We start from the raw sequence: 24,373 nt of genomic DNA, 5'->3' as shown, positions 1-24,373 counted from the left end.
CTGTGTATCCTTTCTTTCTGCACTCAGGCACAAGAATTGTCCCTTTCTATTCCCTCCCTCTTTCCTTCCTATGTCCTTAGTGCCCCAATGCCTCCTTCCCATGTCCTTAGTGCCCCTTCCTGTCTTTAGTGCCCCCAGTGCCCCCTTCCCATATCCTTAGTGCCCCTTCCTGTCTTTAGTGCCCCCAGTGCATCCTTCCCATGTCTTTAGTGCCTCCTTCCTATGTCCCTCTCACTGCCTTCCACACTTTGTCCCACCCCCATTCCCGAAGCCTGCCTGCCTGCCTGTCTACCTCTCTCCTTCCCTCCCTAGCCATAGCCAGCCTGCTGCCTCCCTGCCGCTCAAAAAAAAAAACCAAAAAAAGCCTCCCTCCTTCCTTTCCCCTGCTCTTACCGCCTTGCTGCAGCTGCTAAAGCCGAAAGGAAGTCTTTCCGACGTCAATTCTGAAGTCGGAGAGGACGTTCTGGGCCAGCCAGGCAGCGATTGGCTGGCCCAGAACGTCCTCTCCGACGTCAGAATTGACTTCGGAAAGACTTCCTGTCGGCTTTAGCAACCTCAGCAGGGCGGTAAGAGCAGGGGAAAAGGAGGGAACCTTTTTTTTTTTCTGCCTGTCCCTTAATCTTGCTGGTCCTGCACGGACCGGCAGAAATTTCCTGTGGACCGGCGGTTGAAGAACAGTGCTCTACATGTAAGGTGAGGTGGAGGGAGGGAGATGGCTGAACCCTGCAATCGGGCGGGTGGGGACCACGCGATCCTTGATTGCCTCACTGCGGAGACAAGTCCATTCATCGCTCTACAGGGCGGTGAATGGCCTTGTCCCCGTCCCCGCAGAGGCCACTAATTTTTCTTCCCCGTTTTGGCGGGTTACCCGCGGCTACTCGCGGGTAACAACCACCGTGTCATTCTCTAATTGAAAGCTCTTTTGAGCAGGGACTGTTTTTCTTACTCTTTGTGACTCTGTACAGTGCTGCATGCATCTGATAGTGCTCTATATATATTTAATAGTAGTAGTAGAGTCTGCCTGTGGAGTAGTAACTGAGGAGTTCTTTAGGAACTTCAACAAAATCCAATGCTTCAAAGAGCTCCACTCTGGGCTCAGCTTTGCCCATCTGCTGTATGAATTTTGTGAAAGATAAACCTTCAGGAGGTGATCTGCACCTGGGAAGGTACTCGCGCATGCGTGGTGCGGGCAGTCTCAAAGCTTCCCTAAAGCTTAAAGTGACAGTATACTTTAGCACTGTCTGTACCGAGCTCCATGGATGACATCACACACATGTGAGAATATGCTGCCTGCTTGTCCTAGGATAATCTATTTTACTCCTTGGGATGACCTGGGTTGGCCACTGTTGGAAACAGGATAATGGGCTTGATGGACCTCTGGTCTGTCTTATGTTCTTTTTTTTTTTTAATTCTTTATTCATTTTTAGAACTTATAATAAGTGTAAAAGCAAATAAACATTTTTAACTTAAATACAACACTTAATAATCTTCAACAAATCAATTTAGAACTTATCTCTCCCCTCCCCCCTAATCAATAATAACCTTTGAACACATCCTTACATACATTTATACAAAGACCAAAATCTACCTTCCCTCCCCCCCAACCTTAGACATAGTATTTGTTATAGGCTCCCAAACATCTTGAAATTTTCTTAAATACCCCTGGCTGGGTAGCTATTACCCTTTTCATTTTATATATATGAATAAAGAATTCCACCAGAAACTATAATTCATTCTACTCCAATTCTTCCAGTTATTCGTAATCTATTGTATGGCAACTCCTGTCATAATAAGTGAAAGCTTATTATTGTTAGAAGATATTTGACTCTTAGCCCTCATTGACATGCCAAACAATACAGTATCATGCGATAATGCCACCGGATTTTCTAATAAACAATTTATTTGACCCCCATATTGATTTCCAAAAAGCCAAAAATCAATGGACAGTAGAATAACAAATGATCTAAAGTCCCAACTTCAATTCTTATGTAACTATAAAAAAATAAAGGTGTTTCCCTGATGACAGCTCTTTGTTATTACCTGAGGTAGAATGAAGAAGTTGGTTGAAATCTTCTTTTTAAAATAGCTTCTTTTAAAGACCACAAAAGACCCATCCTCTGGGCTGGGACAGAGATCAAAGATAGTTCCAAAGCATGGCAGCTGGATGTATGACTGACTCTGGGACAAAATACCTCTAACAAACACATCAAATTGAGGCCAATATCTGTGAAGAAACAAACACAGATGGGGTATTTGTATAAGCATTTTCCTTGTGAAGATGGTGTGTATTTATATTGAAATATTTGTATGAAATATCAGGTTCAAATAACAACAGCAGCACTGGTTCAAACACAGTTAAATAATATCATCCAACATATTAGTCAAGTGATTTTCAGACTCATTAAACCTGGCAACAATCAAAACAAATGAACCTTTTATGCAACCAGTTTTATACCAAATAGGATCCTCTCTCCCAAAGTATTCCCTTCCACCCCATGCCAACTCTAACTCCACGATAGTACTATTTTCAGGAAAACAGAGCGCAGCTAATGGAAGATTCGGTTTATACCTTCGATAATCTTCTTTCTGTTAGTCCCTGTAGGATTCCATATGCTAGGAGGGCATAATCAAAAGTGTGCCTAACCCCCTCTTCTATTAAACTGCACTAGCAGTTTTTAGCGCAGAGAGCTGCGCTGAATGGCCCGCGCTGTTCCCGACGCTCATAGGAACTCTATGAGCGTCGGGAGCAGTGCAGCTCCCCACACTAGAAAACTGCTAGCACAGTTTAATAGAAGAGGCCTTAAGTCTGAGGTTGGACATTTTCTGCAAGACGTCCACAAACCCAGCAGGAAAAACGTCCGTTTTTAAAGCTAATATAAACTAGAAGAAATACCCACCATGGAATTAACCCAACTGGGTTTCAAGCATGATCAATTCACTCACTCCCATTCAAGTCACTTGCTAATTTTATTGTGCTCAGAACTCTTGTAAGCTCATATTCATATTTATAAGTCTATGAGAATGTTCTGAATGTTCTCTGTGACCAATGTTCTCTATCATAGTCAATTCAAGCTTATTTATGATAGCCTCAGTAGATCATAAAATCATAAATCAGCAACTTCAAAATTCATAGCCATTAAATGACTTATCTGTCTTTAACTTTGTTATTGAAGGAATGAGCTGTACTGTAGAAGGCTGCCACGCTGCGACTGATGCCGTCAGCGTTTCACGGCATTATATTCTCTCCCACTGCGTCAGGGTGATTCCTTGGCAACTAATTCGATAATGTTATATTCCTCTGTAAATTCTCTTGCTGTCGTTACCAGTTCATCCGTTCTGATGAATAGGAAGGGTAGGGGTTTTTTGCCTATGACTTGAATGGGAGCGAGTGAATTGATCACGCTTGAAATCCAGTTGGGTTAATTGCTCCATACTCTGAGGCTTTTTCACCCCCTTACAATTATAATTACAATCATAATAACATTGTTTAGACTTTCTAAATGAGTGATTGCAGTAATTTAATGAAAAGATATCTCAGAAATACATAATTTCACAGTGTGTGTTTCTTCTAGTTCATATTATTTTTTGGACCAACTATTAGGGTTTACTGGTTATACATTTTTAAAGCTGCTATTTTGAGAAAATCAGGGCCTTCAGCCCCTCCCACTGCATTCCAAGATGCACTGGGAGGGGGAAGCCCTGTCATTTGCTGCATTCAGTCCTGCAGGCTGGAGGGAGTGAGCTTCTGAAGGTACGGGGGGGGGTCCGCAGATGTGGGAGAGGGGCCCAGGAATGTGGGGGGCAAGAAATAGCGGGCACAATCCAGCATGTTTGCAACCTATCCTTGAAAACTGGAGAGGTACCAGAGGACTGGAAACTGGCGAATGTCACACCTATCTTCAAGAAGGGATCGAGGGGTGACCCCGGCAACTACAGGCCGGTGAGCCTGACTTCAATTATAGGGAAGATGGTGGAAGCTATGATCAAGGATGGTATTTACGAGCACATCGAGAGAAATGGCCTACTGAGAACAAGCCAGCACGGATTCTGTAAGGGAAGGTCATGCTTAACGAACCTTTTGTACTTCTTTGAGGGAATAAGCAGTCGGGTGGACAATGGGGAACCCATAGACATCATTTACCTCGATTTTCAAAAGGCTTTCGACAAGGTGCCACATAAAGGCTGCTTAGGAAGCTGTGGAACCACGGGGTGGGAGGGGATGTGCACAGATGGATTAAGCACTGGTTGTCGGGTAGACTGCAGAGGGTCGGAGTAAAGGGACAATATTCTGACTGGCGGGGAGTCACGAGCGGTGTACCACAGGGATCGGTGCTGGGGCCGTTACTCTTCAACATATTTATCAATGACCTGGAAAAGGAGGCAAAGTGCGAGGTTATAAAATTTGCAGACGATACCAAACTGTGCGGCAGAGTTAGATCCAGGGAGGAGTGTGAGGACCTGCAAAGGGACCTGGACAAGCTGGAAGACTGGGCAAACAAATGGCAAATGCGCTTTAATGTGGAAAAATGCAAGGTCATGCATATAGGGAAAAAGAACCCGTTGTTCAACTACAAATTGGGGGGGGGGCATTACTGGGAGACAGCAGTCTAGAGAGAGACTTGGGTGTGCTGGTGGATGCATCACTGAAGCCATCTGCACAGTGCGCAGCAGCCTCTAAAAAAGCCAACAGGATGCTGGGCATCATAAAGAGGGGCATAACAACCAGGACGCGGGAAGTCATCATGCCATTGTATCGAGTGATGGTGCGTCCACATCTGGAATACTGCATTCAGTATTGGTCGCCACACCTCAAGAAGGACATGGCGGTACTTGAGAGAGTCCAAAGGAGAGCAACGAAACTGGTAAAAGGGCTGGAACACTGCCCATACGCCGAGAGGTTGGATAGGCTGGGGCTCTTCTCTCTGGAAAAGAGGAGGCTCAGGGGAGATATGATAGAGACCTTCAAGATCATGAGGGGCATAGAGAGGGTGGATAGGGACAGATTCTTCAGACTGAAGGGGACAACAGGTACGAGGGGGCATTCGGAGAAACTGAAGGGAGATAGGTTCAAAACAAATGCAAGGAAGTTTTTTTTCACCCAAAGGGTCGTGGACACTTGGAATGCGCTACCGGAGGAAGTGATCAGGCAGAATACAGTACAGGGATTCAAACAGGGATTGGACGGATTCCTGAGGGATAAAGGGATCGTGGGATACTGAGAGAGGTGCTGGGATGTAATACAAGTATAGAAAGCTAACCAGGTAATAAGTATGGAAACCTAACCAAGTCATGAATGTGCAAGACCGGAGGGTTAGGACATCGATGGGAAGATAGGACTTCAATGGGAAACCAAGGTGGCAAGGGGGCCCCTTCTGGTTATTCAGACAGGTCGTGACCTGTTTGGGCCGCCGCAGGAGCGGACTGCTGGGCAGGATGGACCTATGGTCTGACCCGGCGGAGGCACTGCTTATGTTCTTATGTGGGGGGAGACGGAGATGTCAGGGGATGTTGGGGGAGGTACAGGATGTCAGGGAGATGCTAGGGGATGTCAGGGGGAGAGGTATAGAGATTCCTGGCTTAGCTGATCCTGGCAGGAGGCATCCCCATCTGCTGAGCTGTCAGGAATCTCCAAAACCAGCTCAGCTGATGGGGATTCCTCTGCTGTGATCAGCTGATGGGAAGCCTACAGGGGGGGGGGGGAGTTTCGCTTTGTGGGTGAGTGGTGGGAGGGGGGCCTTGACCACCTCCAGTGGTCTTCTTGTCAGTTTGGGCACCTTTGTGGCTCGACCACGGAGTTTTGCTCCCGGCTTCAGTGTACAGTTTTCATCTTGATTTTCTTCAGTTTGAGACCATGTTGGTAGCACTGGGTCCTGTTTTCCTCCAGGTGTGCGATGGGGAAGAAGAAAGGAGTTATGCAGCCAAATCCTCCAGTGACCAGGGGCTCTAGAAACCTGCTGTAGATAACACTTGATGCTGGAATGTTGCGTCAGCAGAGAGAGACACCTTCAGCTTTGGGAGGAACGCCAAATCATTTGGCGAACCTTAGTTTTGATCGGGCTTCTCTCAGCCCGATCCAAGGACAGACTCCTCTATACGCTGGGAAAAAAAACTCTGTAGAGGGAGAGGCACTCAAGCTCACTCAACATGAGGTACAACAGGAGAGCCCCGGAGGAGCAGTGGGAGGTGATTTGTTGGGGAAGAAGACTCCCACTGTAGCTGGACTAATGGCACCCAACACAGAAGCTGGTAAGATCTCATTACCTGTCCCTAATTGTGATCAGTTTAGAGCAGTGGTCTCAAACTCAAACCCTTTGCAGGGCCACATTTTGGATTTGTAGGTACTTGGAGGGCCTCAGAAAAAAATAGTTAATGTCTTATTAAAGAAATGACAATTTTACATGAAGTAAAACTCTTTATAATTAATAATATTGTAATTTATAGCTAAAGAGACATATGATCAAGAAACTGTTTTATTTTACTTTTGTGATTATGATAAACATACCGAGGGCCTCAAAATAGTACCTGGCAGGCCACATGTGGCCCCCAGGCCACTGGTTTAAAGAGTTGGTTAAGCCTGTGGACGCACTGTGAAAGGCTATTGAGACTATGGACTCCAACCTCAACTATCAGCTCTCAGGTGAATGTTGATGGAGAAATGTTAAAAGAGCAAAGTGAGTTATTCAGAAGCATGAAAAACAGATTGATTCACTTAAATACCTAGAAATGGAGATTGTTAAAGAAAGATCTTCTATCCATAGAAAATGAGAATTTATGGAAAACAAACAGAGAAGGAATCTTTGGAGATTCTTGGATTTTCCTAAGTCTCCATTAATAACTGGGGTGGAAATGGTCTGAAGATATATTTTGAGAGTAACAATGTGGGGAGGGAGGAGGTTATTATATGTTTTTCTTGAGTTGATGAATGTTATTGAATAGGAAAGGAGAGGGATATGGGATTGGAAATTCCATTTTGTAGAATATTAAGTGAGGTGTGTAAGACCAAATGGATGTTATATACTGTTTCACTTATTGTAAGTGTTAAAATGAATAAAGAATTTTTTTTTCAAATTCTTTACTTATTTTTCTATCTTACATCAAGTACACATTACATCAGTTAAAACTTGTATATATTACTTGAATTTCTTTCTAATATCATCTTAAATACATAAATTTATACCCTCTCTACCCACCCTTCCCACAAATACTTTAATCAAAAATATATTTTAAATATTATAATTTTATCTATTGATTAAACCTTTAATAGAACTTTATATCAGCCCCCCTCCCCCCTATGTATAAATGTACTTTCAGTGGAAAATGGAGTCTAATCATTGCAATAATTTGTCAAGGGCCCCCAAATCTTTTTAAAATTATTATAATTCTCTTTTTTGTATGGCAATTGTTCTTTCCATTTTGTAAATGTGGCACAACAAATTCTACCAGAAGGTATAGTTAAGGCTACTGTAATTTTTCCAATTCCTGGTGATATGTTGTATGGCGACTCCTGTCATAATCAATAAAAGTTTATTATTGCAAGATGAAATTTGACTTTTTCTTCTCATTGACATACCGAACATTATTGAATCATATGATAATCACATGGTTTTCTAATAAACAATTAATTTGGGACCAAATTGATTTCCAAAAGGTCAAGATAAGGGACAATAGAATATTAAGTGATCTAAAGTCCCTGCTTCCAGATTACAATGCCAGCATCTATTAGACTTAGAGCTATCTAACTTTTGTAATCTAACTGCGGTTCAAAATGCTCTATGTAAAAGGAAAAAACAAGTTTGTATCATAGATGCGGACACCATACATCTCATTCTCCAAGACCAAATTCGTGGCCATTGAGACGCAGTAATTTGATGCTTTATCTCAATGCTCCAAATGTCTCTAAGTCCAGTTTTAAGTTTTTTATTTACAAATCCATTTATCAATTTATACCACTGTGTGGCCTGGTGTCCCAAGAAGTCCGCCTGAAAGCATAAGAACTCCAGACTATACTGATTATTGAGATTTTTCCATTCAGGGAACCCCTCCTGAATAGCCTGCTTCAGTTTTAACCATCTAAAACTTTGTGATTTATTAAGACCATATTTATGCTGCAACTGTGAAAAGTCAAGCAGTTTACCATTTGAAATAACATCGCCCAAAATCCGTATACCTGCTATCATCCAGTGCTTCCAGATGACCTTATATCCACCAATTTGAATCTTGGAGTTTAACCAAATTTGTTGATTTATAGATTGGAATAGATGTTAAATTATTAACATATCGCAGTTTTCCTTGTATCCATAAATATTCTGTTTTCTTTATACAATCTAGGCATTTTAATACTAAGAACATGACATAAATGTAGAGGGAACATGAGTCGCCATTCCAACCACAACCAATCTGGGGCATTATCAATGAGCTCTGGGAGGACCCAATACATACCCTGGCGTAAAATACAGTGGTACCTTGGTTTACAAGCATAATTCGTTTCAGAAGCATGCTCTTAAACCAAAACACTCGTATATCAAAGCAACTTTTCCTATAAGAGTTAGTGTAAACTTGAACAATTCGTTCCACATCCCCAAAAACTTAATTACCATTAGGGACGCCTCCACTGCTGCCTCTCCCACTGATCTATCCACATGGCTCCTCCAATTCTCCTCCTCTGCTGCTGTTCGCTGCCTCTCACTGTGGGTGGTGCTGGCTGTAAGCAAACCGCCGCCGCCACAGAGCCTGACTGGACACTGTTGGCTCTGGCGCTCCCAGACGCTGCCCCCGCCCCCTGCCCCCACCACTACCCCCTCTGCTGGGACTCTCAGGTGCTGGCTCACTCCTGCCGGATGCACCCCGACTCCCATGCTCCACCCGAGGCCACCGGTACTGCTATCGACTCTTCCCCCCCTCCCCGACTGGCCCTGTCCTTACCCCTGCACCGCCGGTGATAGAAAGTGCCTGCCGCCGGTCTGCTGATGAGCCTTGAGCATCTGCGCATGCTCAGGCCTTCTGGATCTCACCCTCTCCAAGATTCTCAAGAGATCTCGAGTATCATGAGAATCTCGGTGAGGATGAGATCCAGAAGGCCTTGAGCATGCGCAGATGCTCAAGGCTCAGCAGCAGACTGGCGGCAGGCCCTTTCTAACTCCGGTGGCTCACGGGTAAGGACAGGGCCGGTCGGTAGATGGGAAGGAGACGATCGTGAGGGAGGGAGCAGCGCCGGTGGCCTCGGGGGGAGCAATACTGTTGGTTCCCGCGGTCGGGTCGGGTCGGGGCTCATAAATCGAGTCAATGCTTGGTTTGCGAGTCAAAAGTTTGCTGAGTGTTTTGCTCGTCTTGCAAAACACTCGCAAACCGGGTTACTCGTAAACCGAGGTTTGACTGTATAGGCATGAAGATACCTATAAAAATTGGGAAAATTTACCCCACCCTCCGCAATTAGTTTTTGTAAAGATACTAAAGCAATTCTAGGAGTTTTGCCCAGCCAAACAAATTTTGTAAGAATACTGTTTAACTTTTTATAAAAGGACCCCTTACAAAAAACTGATAACATTCCCATCTGATAACAAACCACAGGCAATCTCATCATTTTAATAGAATGAACTCTCCCGCACCATGACAGATGTAGTGGATTCCGTTGCTCGCACATTCCTGTTACCTTCTGCAATATAGATTTTTCATTCTCTTTCATTATGTCTTCTGTCAGCATAGCTTACATCTTCCTGCGTGTTTTTTATCCCAATTCCCAAATATTTTAATCCACCTTCCTTCCTTACAAAAGAAAATGAATCAAACAAGCCTTTTGTAGCGTTTAGTGGAAGGACTTCAGATTTACTCCAATTTATCTTATATCCTTTAAATTTTCCAAATTTCTCAATCAATTCAAGTAAGCATGGAATGGTTGTTTCTGGATTTCTAAAATGAAGCAAAATATCATCTGCATATGCAGAGACTTTGTATTCCCGGTCTGAATAAGGAATACCCTGTATCTCCTTTACTTGCTGAATAACTAATAACAGGGGTTCCAAAACAATATCAAAAAGCAAAGGAGACAGGGGACAACCTTGTCTAACCCTCCTTCGCAAATTAAAGCGTTCTGATAAATTATTATTAATATACAATTTTGCAACAGAGGAGCTATACAATGTTTGAATCATTTGTATAAATCTTGAACCTATTCCAAACCATTCCAAAGCTTGATACATGAAGGTCCATTCCACCCGATCAAAGGCTTTCTCTACATCTAAGGACACAGAAAAAGCCGGATCTTTCATGGTTTTTGTTAAATTTAACATGTGAAAAGCCAATCTTGTGTTTTTAGATAATAATAATAATAATTTTATTTTTGTATACCGCCATAGTTCTAGGCGGTTCACAACAGTTAGATGAAATACACACAATGCGGTTGAAATTGAAGAACATAACAAAGCAATCGTAAAGTCAAACTAGTTATAGGTTTATAATTGAGAGGGAAGGACTTTATACAGTGCATACAGTAAGAGAATACATTGAATTTAAGAGAAGGAAGCCAATGCATATAAGTTAAATGGAGGGATCAACAATCTTGAAAGAGTGGGAAGGGAAGAGGTGGAAAACGTTAAGGAAGAGGAGGAGTGCGTTAAGGATTTGGTTTGTTGAAAAGTCGAGTTTTGATCTATTTTCTAAAGTTGAGATGTGAAGAAGCATCAAGTAAAATTTGGGTGAGCCATAAATTTAGTTTGGCCACTTGAAAAGAGAAGGTTCTTTCGAAGAATCTTTTAAGATGACACGATTTCAATGAGGGAAAAGTGAACAGATTTATTCTGCGGGAGCTCTTATTATTGTAATTCAGGTTGAAGTGAGGATAAAGATAATCTGGTGACATACCAAATACTGTTTTGTGGCAGATGCATGAGAACTTAAATAGAACTCTGGATTCGAATGGCAGCCAGTGCAACTTGTGGTAGAAAGGGGTTATGTGTTCCCATTTCTTCAAGCCAAAGATGAGGTGGACGGCGGTATTTTGGACCAACCTCAACTTCCTGGTGATTTTCTTGAAGGCGCCTAGGTATATGATGTTACAGTAATCCAGGACATTCAGAATAGAAGATTGGACCAATAGATGAATGTCTATTAGCAACAAATCCAGTTTGGTGCACATCAATAATAAAAGGGAGAGCCTTGGCTAAGCGTAAAGCCAATGTCTTAGCCAAAAGTTATCCATCTACATTGATTAATGATATAGGCCTGTAATTGGAAACCAATGTGGGATCTTTGTTTGGCTTTGGCAAAACTATAGTCAATGATTCTGCCATAGTACCTATAATGCAACCCTTATTTAGGACAAACGACTGGCTGCACGGATGGTGCAAGGAGATGAACTTCGGGTTCCTGAACCATGGAGAGGCGCTGCAAGGACTACAGGGACCAGACGGGCTCCACCTGACCAGAAGGGGAAAGAACATCTTTGGACACCGACTAGCCCGCCTACTTCATAGGGCTTTAAACTAGGTAAGTTGGGGAAGGATAGCCACTCAAGTAGTGGCATAAGTAACCAACCTGGTGAGGTAAGTTGCCAATCCAATTTCTGAGTCTGAGGTAAGTACACATTGCATTTCTGAGTCTGGGGTAAGTACACACATTGCAAACAGTACTAAAGGAGTCAAATTAGCTCAAGCGGGAATATCTCCACAGAGTCATAGCAAACATAAGGTATGGAGGGCTAGGTACGTCAATGCCCACAGTTTGGGCAACAAGATTCTGGAACTAGAGACAGAAATGAGGAACACCGACCTAGATGTGATGGCGATATCTGAGACCTGGTTCACGGACTCCCATGGGTGAGATATGGCTATACCGGGTTACAACTTACTTCGTCAAGACAGAGAGGGCAAAATTGGAGGAGGGGGTAGCACTATACACTAAAGAGGACATCAAAGTTACCAAAATTGCAGATGTCAAGTACACCGGGGAATCCCTCTGGGTGAATTTAGCCAGGGGGAAGGACAAATGCCTGTATCTTGGCATAGTATACAGACCTCCAAGACAACAGGATGACCTGGATATAGAATTAGTCGAAGACATAGAGAATATCACTTTGCGTGAAGACACAGTATTGTTAGGTGACTTCAATATGCCTGATGTGGATTGGAACAAACTTTCTTCCAGCAGCAGCAGAAAGCTATTAACCTCTATAAAGGGAGCAAGACTCAGACAAATGGTATTAGAGCCCAATAGGGATCAGGCGATACTGGACTTGATACTCACCAATGGAGAAAGTGTCACAGAAGTCTCGGTAGGCGATACGTTGGCCTCCAGTGACCACAACATGATATGGTTCAACCTCAGGAAAGGTTTCATTAAATCAAGCTCATTAACCAAGGTCCTCAACTTTAAGGGCACAAACTTCGAAAGCATGGGAGATTTCATCCATCAGGTACTGCAAAACCAAACCGAAACAGATAATGTAGAAGTAATGTGGTCAACTCTGAAAACAACCATACACGAAGCAACCAACCGCTATGTAAAATCAGTAAGTAAACGACTAAGAAACAATAAACCACAGTGGTTCTCTGCGGAGATCTCAGACCTCATAAAAAAGAAGAAAAGAGCATTCATCTCCTACAAACAACACTGCACAACAAAGTTTTTGCTTCCTGAACACTGCTGGGTGTTTCTTATAGAATTTTGGGTGCTGATCATGAATATTACATCAAAAATTACCCATCACGTACCATTTCAGAGAAATCTTCAATTTTGTCGTGATTTTTTCTTATATTTGGATGCAAACAATTTTTTCTCCCATAAGTGTCTTATCAACAACGGTTTGTGCCGCCTGGGTATGTCCATGCATAAAATCTAGCCAGGTTGGAAGCTGTTTTATGGAAGATGACATCCTGGGCATGTCTGGGCAGGTCTGAACGAGCTTGCGCTGTCTCACCATGCTATAATGGTGGCTTCCATACACCGATCCTGCTCATTTGGTTAATATAGATAGTCCGTGTGTGTATATAGTATCAGTATAGTAAAGTATAGTAGTATAGTAGCTGTAGCAATATAACAGTAAGTAAGCTTGATGCTATAGACGTTTTGGTGTCGGGCAATATGTCTCGTCGGTGTCGTAACAGCCGCGACACATTCTGCTATATCTGTGGGGAATATACACTTACGCCTCAGAGACGTTCGATGACTGCCCTTGTAAAGAAAGCCTATCATCTGTATTTTGGCTGCAAAATAGGTGATCAAGACAAGCAATGGGCGCCTCACATTTGCTGTGCGACATGTGCTGTTAGTCTGAGAGCCTGGCTCAGAGGTACTCGAAAGACGATGCCATTTGCTGTTCCGATGATATGGCGAGAACAGAAAGACCATGTGACGGACTGTTATTTCTGTTTGACTAATGTGTCTGGTTTCTCTGCCAAAAACAAGAAGTCAATTGAATATCCTAATCTGCCTTCAGCAATGAGACCCATGCCACATGATGACAGTCTTCCAGTTCCGAAACCACCAGAGGATTGGACCTTAGACGAACCAGATGAAGAAACTGCAGTGCAGGGTTCTAACAGTGACATTGACCCGGATTTTGAACCATCCTCATCAGGCGATCCACATCTGATAACACAGTCCGAATTGAACGATTTGGTCAGAGATTTGGGTCTGTCAAAAGCAAAAGCTGAGCTGCTAGGTTCGAGACTGCAGGAATGGTGTTTGCTATCACCAGGTTAGAAAATTTCTGTGTTTCGAGACCGGCATCATGATATAACCAAATTTTTTGCACAAGTCGACAGTCTCTGTTTCTGTTGTGACATTGAAGGATTGTTCTCGGTCTTTGGTTGTGATCACAACCCGGAAGAGTGGCGTCTTTTCATTGATTCGTCAATGTTAAGCCTGAAAGCTGTTCTGTTGCACAATGGCAACGTTTATCCTTCAGTACCTGTTGGCTATGCAGCACATATGAAAGAAACATATGAGAATATGGAAATGTTACTAAAGTATGTCCAGTATACCAGGTATAACTGGAATATCTGTGGAGACCTCAAAGTCGTTGCTCTGTTACTAGGACTGCAGCTTGGCTATACAAAGTACTGCTGTTTCATCTGCGAATGGGACAGCCGAGACAGAGAGTCGCACTATTCTAGAAAGAACTGGCCACTCCGTAAAAAGTTAGTTCCAGGACAGAAAAATGTAGCACATGAATCGCTTGTTGACCCGACAAAGATATTTTTGCCTCCTCTTCACATTAAACTGGGACTCATGAAGAATTTTGTGAAAGCAATGAACAAGGAAGGGGAAGGTTTTCGTTATTTAAGACAGATGTTCCCAAGAATAACTGATGCCAAGATCAAAGAGGGTATTTTTGTTGGCCCCCAGATCAGACATGTTATGAGTGACAAGCGATTTGAAGATCTGTTAGTTGGGCCGGAAAAAATTGGCTGGAAAGCCTTGAAAGACGTTGTTGACAATTTTCTGGGCAATTACAGAGCCCCAAACTACATTCAGCTGGTAGACAAACTTCTCAAAGCATACAAGAGAATGAAGTGCAATATGTCACTCAAGATTCATTTCCTCCATTCACACTTGGACTTCTTCCCCGCAAATCTCGGTGCTGTGAGTGACGAGCACGGTGAAAGGTTTCATCAAGACATAGCTACGATGGAGAAACGATACCAGGGCAATTGGAATCCGTCAATGCTTGCCGACTATTGTTGGATGCTACAACGTGATGCACCAGACACTGAATATAAAAGAAACTCGGGAGCAAAACACTTTTAATTCTGTTTCATTTAGTCGCTTGTGCGAAACGTAAACTTGACTATATATTTTATTGTCAGTAAACATAAAAATGTCTATTTCTCATAGTTCTTACGTGATGCAGTAAAACCAAAACCATATTTGAGCATACCAAGTTGGTACCTGTCATAATCACCAAAAACTTTTCAGGAATCAAGACTTAACCAAAAAATTGTTGTGCAGTGTTATCGTTGTCTGTCTCTTCCTCTGTAAACTGCTCTGAACTATATGTGGTATTGTGCTACATAAAAATAAAGTTATTATTATTAGAGGCAAAAAAAATCCTTTAAAGAATGGAAAAAGGATCCGAATGAAGAAAATAAGAAGAGAAACAAACACTGACAAGTTAGATGCAAAGAATTGATAAAAAAAAAAAAAAGCTAAGAAAGAATATGAAGAGAAACTTGCCAAAGAGGCAAAAACTCGTAACAAGTTTTTAGGTACATCAGAAGCAGAAAACCTGTGAGGGAATCCGTGAGACCATTGGATGATCAAGGAGCAAAAAGGGTGCTCAGGGAGGATAAGGCCATAGCGGAGAGACTGAATGAATTCTTTGCTTTGGTTTTTACAGAAGATATAAGAGATCTACCTGAACCATAAATGGTTTTCAAGGGTGATGATGCAGAGGAACTGAAAGAAATCTCAGTGAACCTTGCCATGAGCTAGACCTTTGTTCAAGCCAGTAGAGGGCACTAGCCGTGATTCTTGAGAGACTCTGGGTGCATTCCCCTGGAAATTGGGCAACCCTTCAGATACACCTGGTCTAGGCAACAGCCTAGAGTCATCAGTTACACTGGACATCGTATACCTGGACTTCAGTAAAGCATTCGATAGCGTACCACACCGCAGGTTGCTGAGCAAGATGAGTTCTATAGGATTGGGCGACACATTGACGAAATGGGTTGGGAACTGGCTTGGAGGTAGGCTTCAGAGGGTAGTGGTGAACGGCACTCCCTCCGAAATGACGGAGGTAATCAGTGGAGTGCCGCAGGGCTCGGTCCTGGGCCCAATCCTATTCAACATCTTTATAAGAGACTTGGCAGAAGGGCTGCGAGGTAAAATAACATTGTTCGCCGATGACGCCAAACTAAGCAATGTAGTGGGCAAAAGTACAACAGACATAAATTCAATGTCCGACAACATGATACACGACCTACTCCTACTGAAGCGCTGGTCTAGGTCCTGGCAACTCAGCTTCAATGCCAAAAAATGCAAAGTCATGCATCTGGGCAGCCAAAATCCATGCAAGACTTACACCCTTAATGGCAAGATCCTAACAAGAACTAAAGCAGAACGAGACATAGGGGTGATCGTCAGTAAGAACATGAAGACTGCCAATCAAGTGGACCAAGCTTCATCCAAGGCAAGGCAAATCATAGGTTGCATACGCAGGAGTTTCGACAGCCGTAAGCCTGAAGTCATTATGCCATTGTATAGATCCATGGTGAGGCCCCACCTGGAATACTGTGTGCAATTTTGGAGGCCGCATTACCGTAAGGATGTGCTGAGACTGGAGTCAGTCCAGAGAATGGCCACCCGGATAGTCTCGGGACTCGAGGATCTCCTGTACGAGGAACGGCTGGATAAGTTGCAGCTGTACTCACTCGAGGAATGCAGAGTGAGGGGTGACTTGATCGAGACATTCAAGTATCTCACGGGCCGCATCGAGGTGGAAGAAGATATCTTCTTTTTCAAGGGTCCCGCGGCAACAAGGGGGCATCTGTGGAAAATCAGGGGCAGGAAACTGCACGGGGACACCAGGAAATTATTTTTCACTGAAAGGGTGGTTGATCGCTGGAATAGTCTTCTACTTCAGGTTATTGAGGCCAGCAGCGTGCCTGATTTTAAGGCCAAATGGGATAGACACGTGGGATCTATTCACAGAGAAAGGTAGGGGAGGGTCATTGGGGTGGGCAGACTAAATGGGCCTTGGCCCTTATCTGCCGTCTATTTCTCTATTTCTATGTTTCTATGTTTAACAAGCAAAGGGGATACAAGGTATTCCTTATTCAGATTGGGAATATAAAGTTTCAGCATATCCAGATGATATTCTGCTTTATTTGAGGAAGCCGGAGATTACCATTCCATGCTTATTGGAATTGATTGATACATTTGGTAAATTTTCAGGTTATAAAATTAACTGGAATAAGTCAGAAATTTTACCTTTAAATATATATTGTTCTAAAGGATCATTTGATTCTTTTCCATTTGTATGGAAGATGGATTAAAATATTTAGGTATTCAAATTAAAAGTACTATTGAAGATACAGTAAAAGAAAATGAAAATTTGTTATTGAAAAGAGTTACGGAGTTATGTGAGCAATGGAATCCTTTACATCTTTCTTGGTGGGGGAGAGTTCAAACTATTAAAATGATGATTTTGCCTGTGGTTTGTTATCAAATGAGTATGATTCCAATTTTTTTTCAAGGGTCCTTTTATAAAAAGCTTAATGGGGGGAGTCACGTGATGTTCTGAGCCGAGTGAGACGTGTCTTACTTGTGCTCCGGGGCCCCGGGTCCCCTCGTGCCTACCTTGCTCCCTTCTTGTGAGTCCTGTGCATTTCCTACTGGTCTGGGCAGTGCATGGACAAGTTTCTTCGTCTATCTAGTCCGGTCATGAGCGCAAAATCGACCCGGGCCGTCAAAGACCGAGAGAGCAGAGCAGCACGGCCTGAAATGAAAATGGCGGCGGGGGATTTGGGCTCCGCGCTCCCCTTGTCAGAGGCTCACATCGCAGCGTTGTCGGCGTCTGTTGTGAGAGCGCTAGACTCCCGTTTTGACCAGCTATCGGGCCAGCTTACCACACTTGAATCCCTCCTGACTGAGACCACGAGGCGGACGGGTGAGCTGGAGCAGCGAGTCTCTGCGGTAGAAGACACCACCACTGCTTCTTCAGCGGATCTGGCATCCATGAAAGCTTTGCTTCAACGGCAAGGGGAAAAACTGGAAGACCTTGAGAACCGCTCAAGACGGGATAATATTCGTCTGGTGGGTCTTCCGGAGGAGGTTCCAGATTCCCGCTTGCTTTCTACACTAGAGTCCTGGCTCCGCACCGCATTACCCCTTCCGGATGGTGTAGGACCCCTGCGGCTCGACCGAGCGCACCGCCTGGGTCGGCACTCTGATGAGCGTAACTCGGCGGTGAAGGATGAACTGATGCGGCAATATAGGAAAAATCAGAATACCCTTTCCTTTGAAGGTGCGTCGGTTCGCCTCTTCCAGGATTATTCGCCTGCGCTTCAAGAACGCCGGAGGCGCTTTTCCCGGGTGTGAACGGCACTGTTTGACAGGAAGCAGAGGTTCAATTGCTTTATCCGGCGCTGCTGAAGATTTGGACTTCATCTGGATGGCGGACTTATGATTCGGCGGAGATGGCGCAGGCCTATCTAGACGCCTTACCTGGAGAGTCTGGGCCTTCCTCGGCCCCCTGAGATCGCTGGCATAGCTAGAGTGTTGGCTAATGCTCTCCGGAGGAGGGGACTTTTCTCCCTTTTGGCCTATTTGGGCCTAGAGACCTGCTAACGACATCGGACTCACTTGTGAACTGGCTCTGCGAGGCGGGGGGGGGGGGGGGGGCTCGGCCTCCCCCCTGGTACTGAACTGCCCCACGTTCTTGTTTGTTGTTTGGGGGCCGGAGTTGGGCCATTTGACTTGAGTGAGTCTGCAAGGGAGCGGAGCGAGGACTGGAGCTTCTGGTGACTGGGATCTCTCCCTTCTCTCTGTCGTGGGCCCATGGTTGTTTGCTGACTGAGAAGTTTGGGGGTTGGTTGGGTTTCTGAATGTTTGCAGCTTGTTTCTGGGATATCTGTTCTACATGGGCTGGGTACTGTGGTAGCTTTTGTTGGTGTTTGTCTTTCCCGGGGGGGGGGGGGGGCGTGTGACTGTTTCTCCACTAGCTGGGTGGGTTTTTGCTGATTCCGAGTGGGTTCCTCATTTTAGTGATTTGTTGGATTGCTCTGCCTCTCCTAGTTTCTTTCTCTGGAGATAGGTTGTGTGCACTTTTGGATTTCCTTCTTAGGGGGCATTCTGGAGGGCTGTGGAACCCCCTGAAATGTCTGGTTCTCTGTGTGTGGTGAGCGGAGTGTGGTGAGGGCTGCTGTGGGGGTTTTAGTTTGATTGTAATCCGGACAGAACTATGTGGAGCGGGTGGGGTGGGGGGATTGGGGGCCCTGTATGCATCCACTCGTGACTCTCTCTCCGCTTCACGTTTGTGGAATGGGGTTTGGAATTGTGGTTGGGTTTATGGGAAAATTGGTTTGGGGGGTTGGGTTGGGATGGGTGGGGGGTCCTCCGTCATTATGTATGCTCACTTTGTTCACTACTTACAATGGTTTTGCTTTTGTCTTCTGTCATGCCATTTTGGGGATCATGGGTTGCTGGGTTGGGGAAGGTTTGGGTGTGGGTGGGGTTGGTTTTGGGGGGTGGGGGGTCCTCCTTCAGTATGTTTGCCTCAATTTTTCTGTGCTCTATTGTCCCACATTTGCTGCATTGTTCTCCTTAAGCGGTCACTGCTACTCTAGGGGGGGGGGGGCTGGGCCCTTGGGGTAGTTTTCGTTTGGATTCCTTTTTCTTCTCTCGCATCTTTTCTGACTTTCAGTTGTGAGTACCCCTTTTAGAATTACATCTTGGAATGTAGGGGGGATTACATCGCCTGTTAAGAGATCCAAAATAATTGCTGCTCTACAGCGCTATCGGTCAGATATTGCCTGTTTACAAGAAACTAGATTGACTGATGCAGAACATCTTAAGTTGCATCGTTCTTGGGTGGGGGAGGTGTATTTGCTTCCTCTTCGGGCCGTCATGGGGGCATTGCTGTGTTGGTCCGCAAGTCTTCTCCCATTGGTGTCCAGGTTCTAGAAAAGGAGCCTGACGGTCGATCCCTGCTTTTACGACTTACCTTGGGAGGGCGCTCCTATCTTTTGTTAGTGGTTTATGGCCCTAATTCTGGTGAATCAGCCTTCTTGCAGCGGTTGCTCCAAATTTGTTCTCGTTTTCCTGGTGATCCTCTATTTCTCCTGGGAGATTTTAACTTGGTCATGTCTCCTGATCAGGATAAATCCGGATCTCCTGTTTCTTCTTTGGGTTCTAAGGGTCACCTTCTTTCGGACTTTTGTGAATCTCTTTCGGTTGTGGACCCTTGGCGCCTCCTGCACCCTGAAGTTCGCGACTACACTCATCTTTCTCGTGCCCATGGCACTTGGTCTCGCTTGGATTATATCTTCTTGTCTTCCTCTATGTTTCCTTCCGTTCAATTGGCTGAGATTGGACCTCTGTCTATTTCGGATCACGCCCCGATTTGGGTAGATGTTTTCTTGGATTCTTCGTACCTCCGAGCATCGTCCTGGCGGTTTCCCTTCTATCTTGCACAGGATACGGAATTTCTTACCTTTTTGCAGGCCCAATGGGATGACTATTCAACGAATAATGCTTCCCACATGGATGATCCTATTTTGTTTTGGGAGGCTGGGAAGACAGTGATTCGAGGTCATATCATTTCATTTCTGTGTGCTCGTAACAAGCGTATTAACCAAGGGATCGTTACTCTCGAACGGGCCTTACGTTTGGCGAAGCGGTCCTTTTCTCTTCACCCTTCTCAGGAGACTCGAGACTGTTATGTCTACTCAGGTGGCCTTGAACTCACTTCTTCATTCTTGTTCCCAAAAATGCAAAGCCTTTTATCAGCATCGTTTCCATCGTTATGGGAACAAACCTGGACGCCTTATGGCTCGTTTGGTTAACGCTACGACTGGTAGGAAGCCGATTTTATCTTTGCGGACCCGGGGCGGTGGGGTGGTGTCTCAAACTTCTGAGATCTCCGGGGTTTTGTTTGACTTTTTTCGTCGGTTATATGAAGCTCCGGATGATGCTTCTTTGGAGATGATGACGGACTATCTTCACTCTTCTGGGCTTCCGCGTTTGTCGGAGGCTGCAATTTCTTCTCTTAATAGTCCGTTCCGGGCATTTGAACTAGAGTCTGCCATTGAATCGCTCCGCTCTGATCGGGCTCCGGGCCCAGATGGGTTCTCGGGTGACTTCTATCGGCTCCTTTCCCCTTCTCTTTATGGACCTTTGTTGGCGTATTTTAATGCTGCTACTGCCCATGGTTCTTTTCCGCGCTTTGCGAACGAGGCCCTTATTATTTTGCTCTTGAAGCCGGGTAAGGATGCTGATTTGCCGGGGTCTTATCGCCCCATTTCTTTAATAAATGTTGACCTCAAGCTCTTCACAAGCATGCTGGCTGATCGTCTTGCTCCTCATTTACCCCAGCTTATACATGAGGATCAGGTTGTTTTTGTTCGGGGCCGCCAGTCTGTACACAATGTCCGCAAGGTACTTCTTGCTCTTGCTCAGTGCCAATCTCGCCAAATTCCGATGCTATTTGTTAGCCTGGATGCATCCAAGGCGTTTGATAGCATTCACTGGTCTTTTTTGTTTCGTACCTTGGAGTATGTGGGGCTCGGAGGGTTCTTTATGGATGCCGTGAGTTCACTCTACTCTAATCCGCATGCTTCTCTGCTTGTCAACGGGACACGCTCAGACTCTTTCCCTATTCTTCGTGGTACCCGGCAGGGTTGCCATCTTTCCCCTCTTCTGTTCCTTCTTTCTTTGGAACCCTTGTTATGCACTCTTCGGGGGTTCGCGGAGGTCAGAGGTCTCTCGGTTGGAGACTACGAACTTAAGACTCTGGCATATGCAGATGATATGTTTTTAATTCTTACCCGCCCTGAAGACTCTCTCCCGGCAGCTCTGGATCTCATTTCTGAATTTGGGTTTTATTCGGGGCTGTCCCTTAATTTGGATAAATCCTTGGCCTTACCTTTTCCACCGGATTTACGAACTTCCTGGAGGGATGCTTTTCCTCGTCGTTGGGCTGATTCCGCTTTGCGGTACCTGGGGGTTACCATTCCGCTAGATTTATCTGGGTCTGTACCGGTTAAATGTGACGCCGCTGTTTCAGGCTTTACAAAATAAGTTACACCTTTGGGAATCTCTTCCTTTCTCGCTTCTGGGTCGAGTACACTTGTATAACATGCTATTAGTTCCCTGTTGGCTTTATGTTTTTCAGGTCCTTCCCCTTTATTTGACTTTTCGTGATGAGCGCAGACTGGAGCACCTGGTCCAGAAATTTCTTTGGGCTGGTAAGAGACCTCGTTTGTCTTATAAGCGGGCGGCGACTTCCTGTTATAGAGGGGGTTTGGGCTTATTGAATCTTCGCTATTTGACAGTTGGTTGTGGCATGCGGCATATTAACGATCTCTTTAGGGGTACTTCAGCGTTCACTAACACTTCTCTAGAACTTACTTGTTTTCATTCTGCTCACTTTAGTGCCTATCTACATTCTGTCCCTTCTATTGCACCTGAGTCTCTTTCTCTGAAAGTATTGCATCGACCCTTGAAGAAGGTTTGGCGTTGGGTCTGTAAATTTCACACTCTTTCTTCCTCTGTTTCTCCCTTTCTACCTCTTCGCTTTAATGGTTCTTTCCTGCCTGGGATTGATGGGCCGAGTTTTGTTCGGTGGGAAACGAAGGGCATTCATTATCTATTTCACTTGGTTAATGATGATGGTACCCCTAAATCTTTTGCTCAATTGCAAACATAATTTGATCTTCCCCCTTCTGACTTTTTTGCTTATATGCAAATCAACCATTACATTTCTTCCTTACCTCCTAGCTCCTTGCAGGCCTCCTGCCAAGAGTCGTTGTCCACAGCCTTTACCATTGGTTCACAGGAGCCGGTCCCTCTCAAGTTCCATCATCGCCACTTGAAAGATGAATGCCCTTTGTTTGACCATTCTCGGTTGCGAGATGCTTGGTCTTGTGATCTTGCTGTAGACTTGCCTTCGGACATACTTCTTCAGTCTGTCCGACGTCTGCCAGCATTTCGTACATATACCACCTTTTGGGAACAACATTTTAAATTGATTTTTCGTTTATATATCTCTCCTAAAAGGGCTTATTTGGCTCACTTTCGTTTAAACGCAGCCTGCCTTCGTTGTCAGGCTCCGGAAGCCAGTTTGGGACACATGTTTTGGACTTGTCCTCAGGTACAGCATTTTTGGACTGCTATCTTTGCTTTTGTGGAGAATCTTTGGCATGTTACCATCCGCAGCTCACCTTTGCTTTTGTTTGGGACTATTCCTCACTACTTTCCACATAAGTACATAAGTAGTTGCCTCCGCCGGGGCAGACCAGAGGTCCATCCCGCCCAGCGGTCCGCTCACGCGGCGGCCCATCAGGCATATTGCCTGAGCAGCGGTCCCTGACTAATTTTATACCTACCTCTACACTTATCTCTAAACCTTCCACTGCTCTTATCTGTACCCCTCAATCCCATTGTCCTCCAGGAACCTATCCAGGTCTTCCTTGAAACCCTGTACTGTGCTATTTCCTATCATGGCCTCCGGAAGGGTGTTCCATGTGTCCACCACCCTCTGTGTGAAAAAGAATTTCCTTGCGTTTGTTCTAAACCTGTCCCCCTTCAATTTCATCGAGTGACCCCTTGTTCTTGTGGTTTCTTTCAAATTGAAAAATCTGTCCTTGTCAACCTTTTCGATGCCCCTCAGGATCTTGAAGGTCTCTATCATATCTCCTCTGAGTCTCCGCTTTTCCAGGGAGAACAGCCCCAGCTTCTTCAGTCTGTCAGTGTATGTAAGGTTTTCCATACCCTTAATCAGTTTAGTTGCTCTTCTCTGGACTCCCTCAAGCATTGCCATGTCCTTTTTGAGGTACGGTGACCAGTACTGTACACAGTATTCCAGATGCGGGCGCACCATAGCCCGGTACAGTGGCAGGATGACTTCCTTCGTTCTGGTCGAGATACCCTTCTTAATGATACCTAACATTTGGTTTGCTTTCCTCGAGGCTGTGGCGCACTGTGCCGACGCCTTCAATGTCGTGTCTACCATCACTCCCAGGTCTCTTTCCAGCTTACTGACCCCTAGCATTGATCCCCCCATTTTGTAAGTGAACATAGGGTTCCTTCTCCCTATATGCATGACCTTGCATTTCCCTACGTTGAAGCTCATTTGCCACTTTTTCGCCCATTCTTCCAGTGTCGTAAGATCCCTTTGGAGTTCCTCGCAATCTACTGTGGTTTCAACCTTGCTGAATAGTTTGGTGTCATCTGCGAATTTGATGACCTCACATTTTGTTCCTGCCTCCAGGTCGTCAATGAATATGTTAAACAGGAGCGGTCCCAGCACTGACCTTGAGGAACCCCGCTCGTGACCCCTTGCCAGTCCGAGTAGTGGCCCTTTACACCAACCCTCTGCTTCCTGTCTGCCAGCCAGTTTTTGATCCATCGGTGGACCTCCCCTCGCACCCCGTGATTCAATAGTTTCCTGAGCAACCGCTCATGTGGTACCTTATCGAAGGCTTTCTGGAAGTCTAGGTAAATTATGTCTATAGGTTCACCTTTGTCCACCTGGCTATTTACCCCCTCAAAGAAATACAACAAGTTTGTGAGGCACGACCTACCCTTGCAGAACCCATGCTGGCTCGACCTTAGCTGTCCATTTTTTTCGATATTCCAAAAGGAGTTGCAGCTTTCCTCAAGTGGTCTATCCTGATTGCTTTGAAATGCATCTTGCTGAAATGGCTTGAAGCTGAGGCTC

General features: G+C 44.9%; 1 protein-coding gene across 1 annotated transcript in view; it reads right to left on the bottom strand.

Annotated features, from left to right (window-relative positions):
* DNHD1 (dynein heavy chain domain 1) overlaps positions 1-24,373 on the bottom strand; it is a 681,063-nt gene that overhangs the window by 301,372 nt on the left and 355,318 nt on the right. The window contains exon 25 of the mRNA XM_033948490.1: positions 2,041-2,224. Within this exon, the coding sequence (XP_033804381.1) occupies positions 2,041-2,224 (184 nt within the window). The remainder of the gene's footprint in view (positions 1-2,040; positions 2,225-24,373) is intronic.

The sequence above is a fragment of the Geotrypetes seraphini genome, chromosome 6, assembly GCF_902459505.1.
Source record: "Geotrypetes seraphini chromosome 6, aGeoSer1.1, whole genome shotgun sequence".
Taxonomy (NCBI): Eukaryota; Metazoa; Chordata; class Amphibia; order Gymnophiona; family Dermophiidae; genus Geotrypetes; species Geotrypetes seraphini.
Note: the sequence above shows the minus strand (reverse complement) of the source record. Positions and strands in the feature narration are given on the sequence as shown.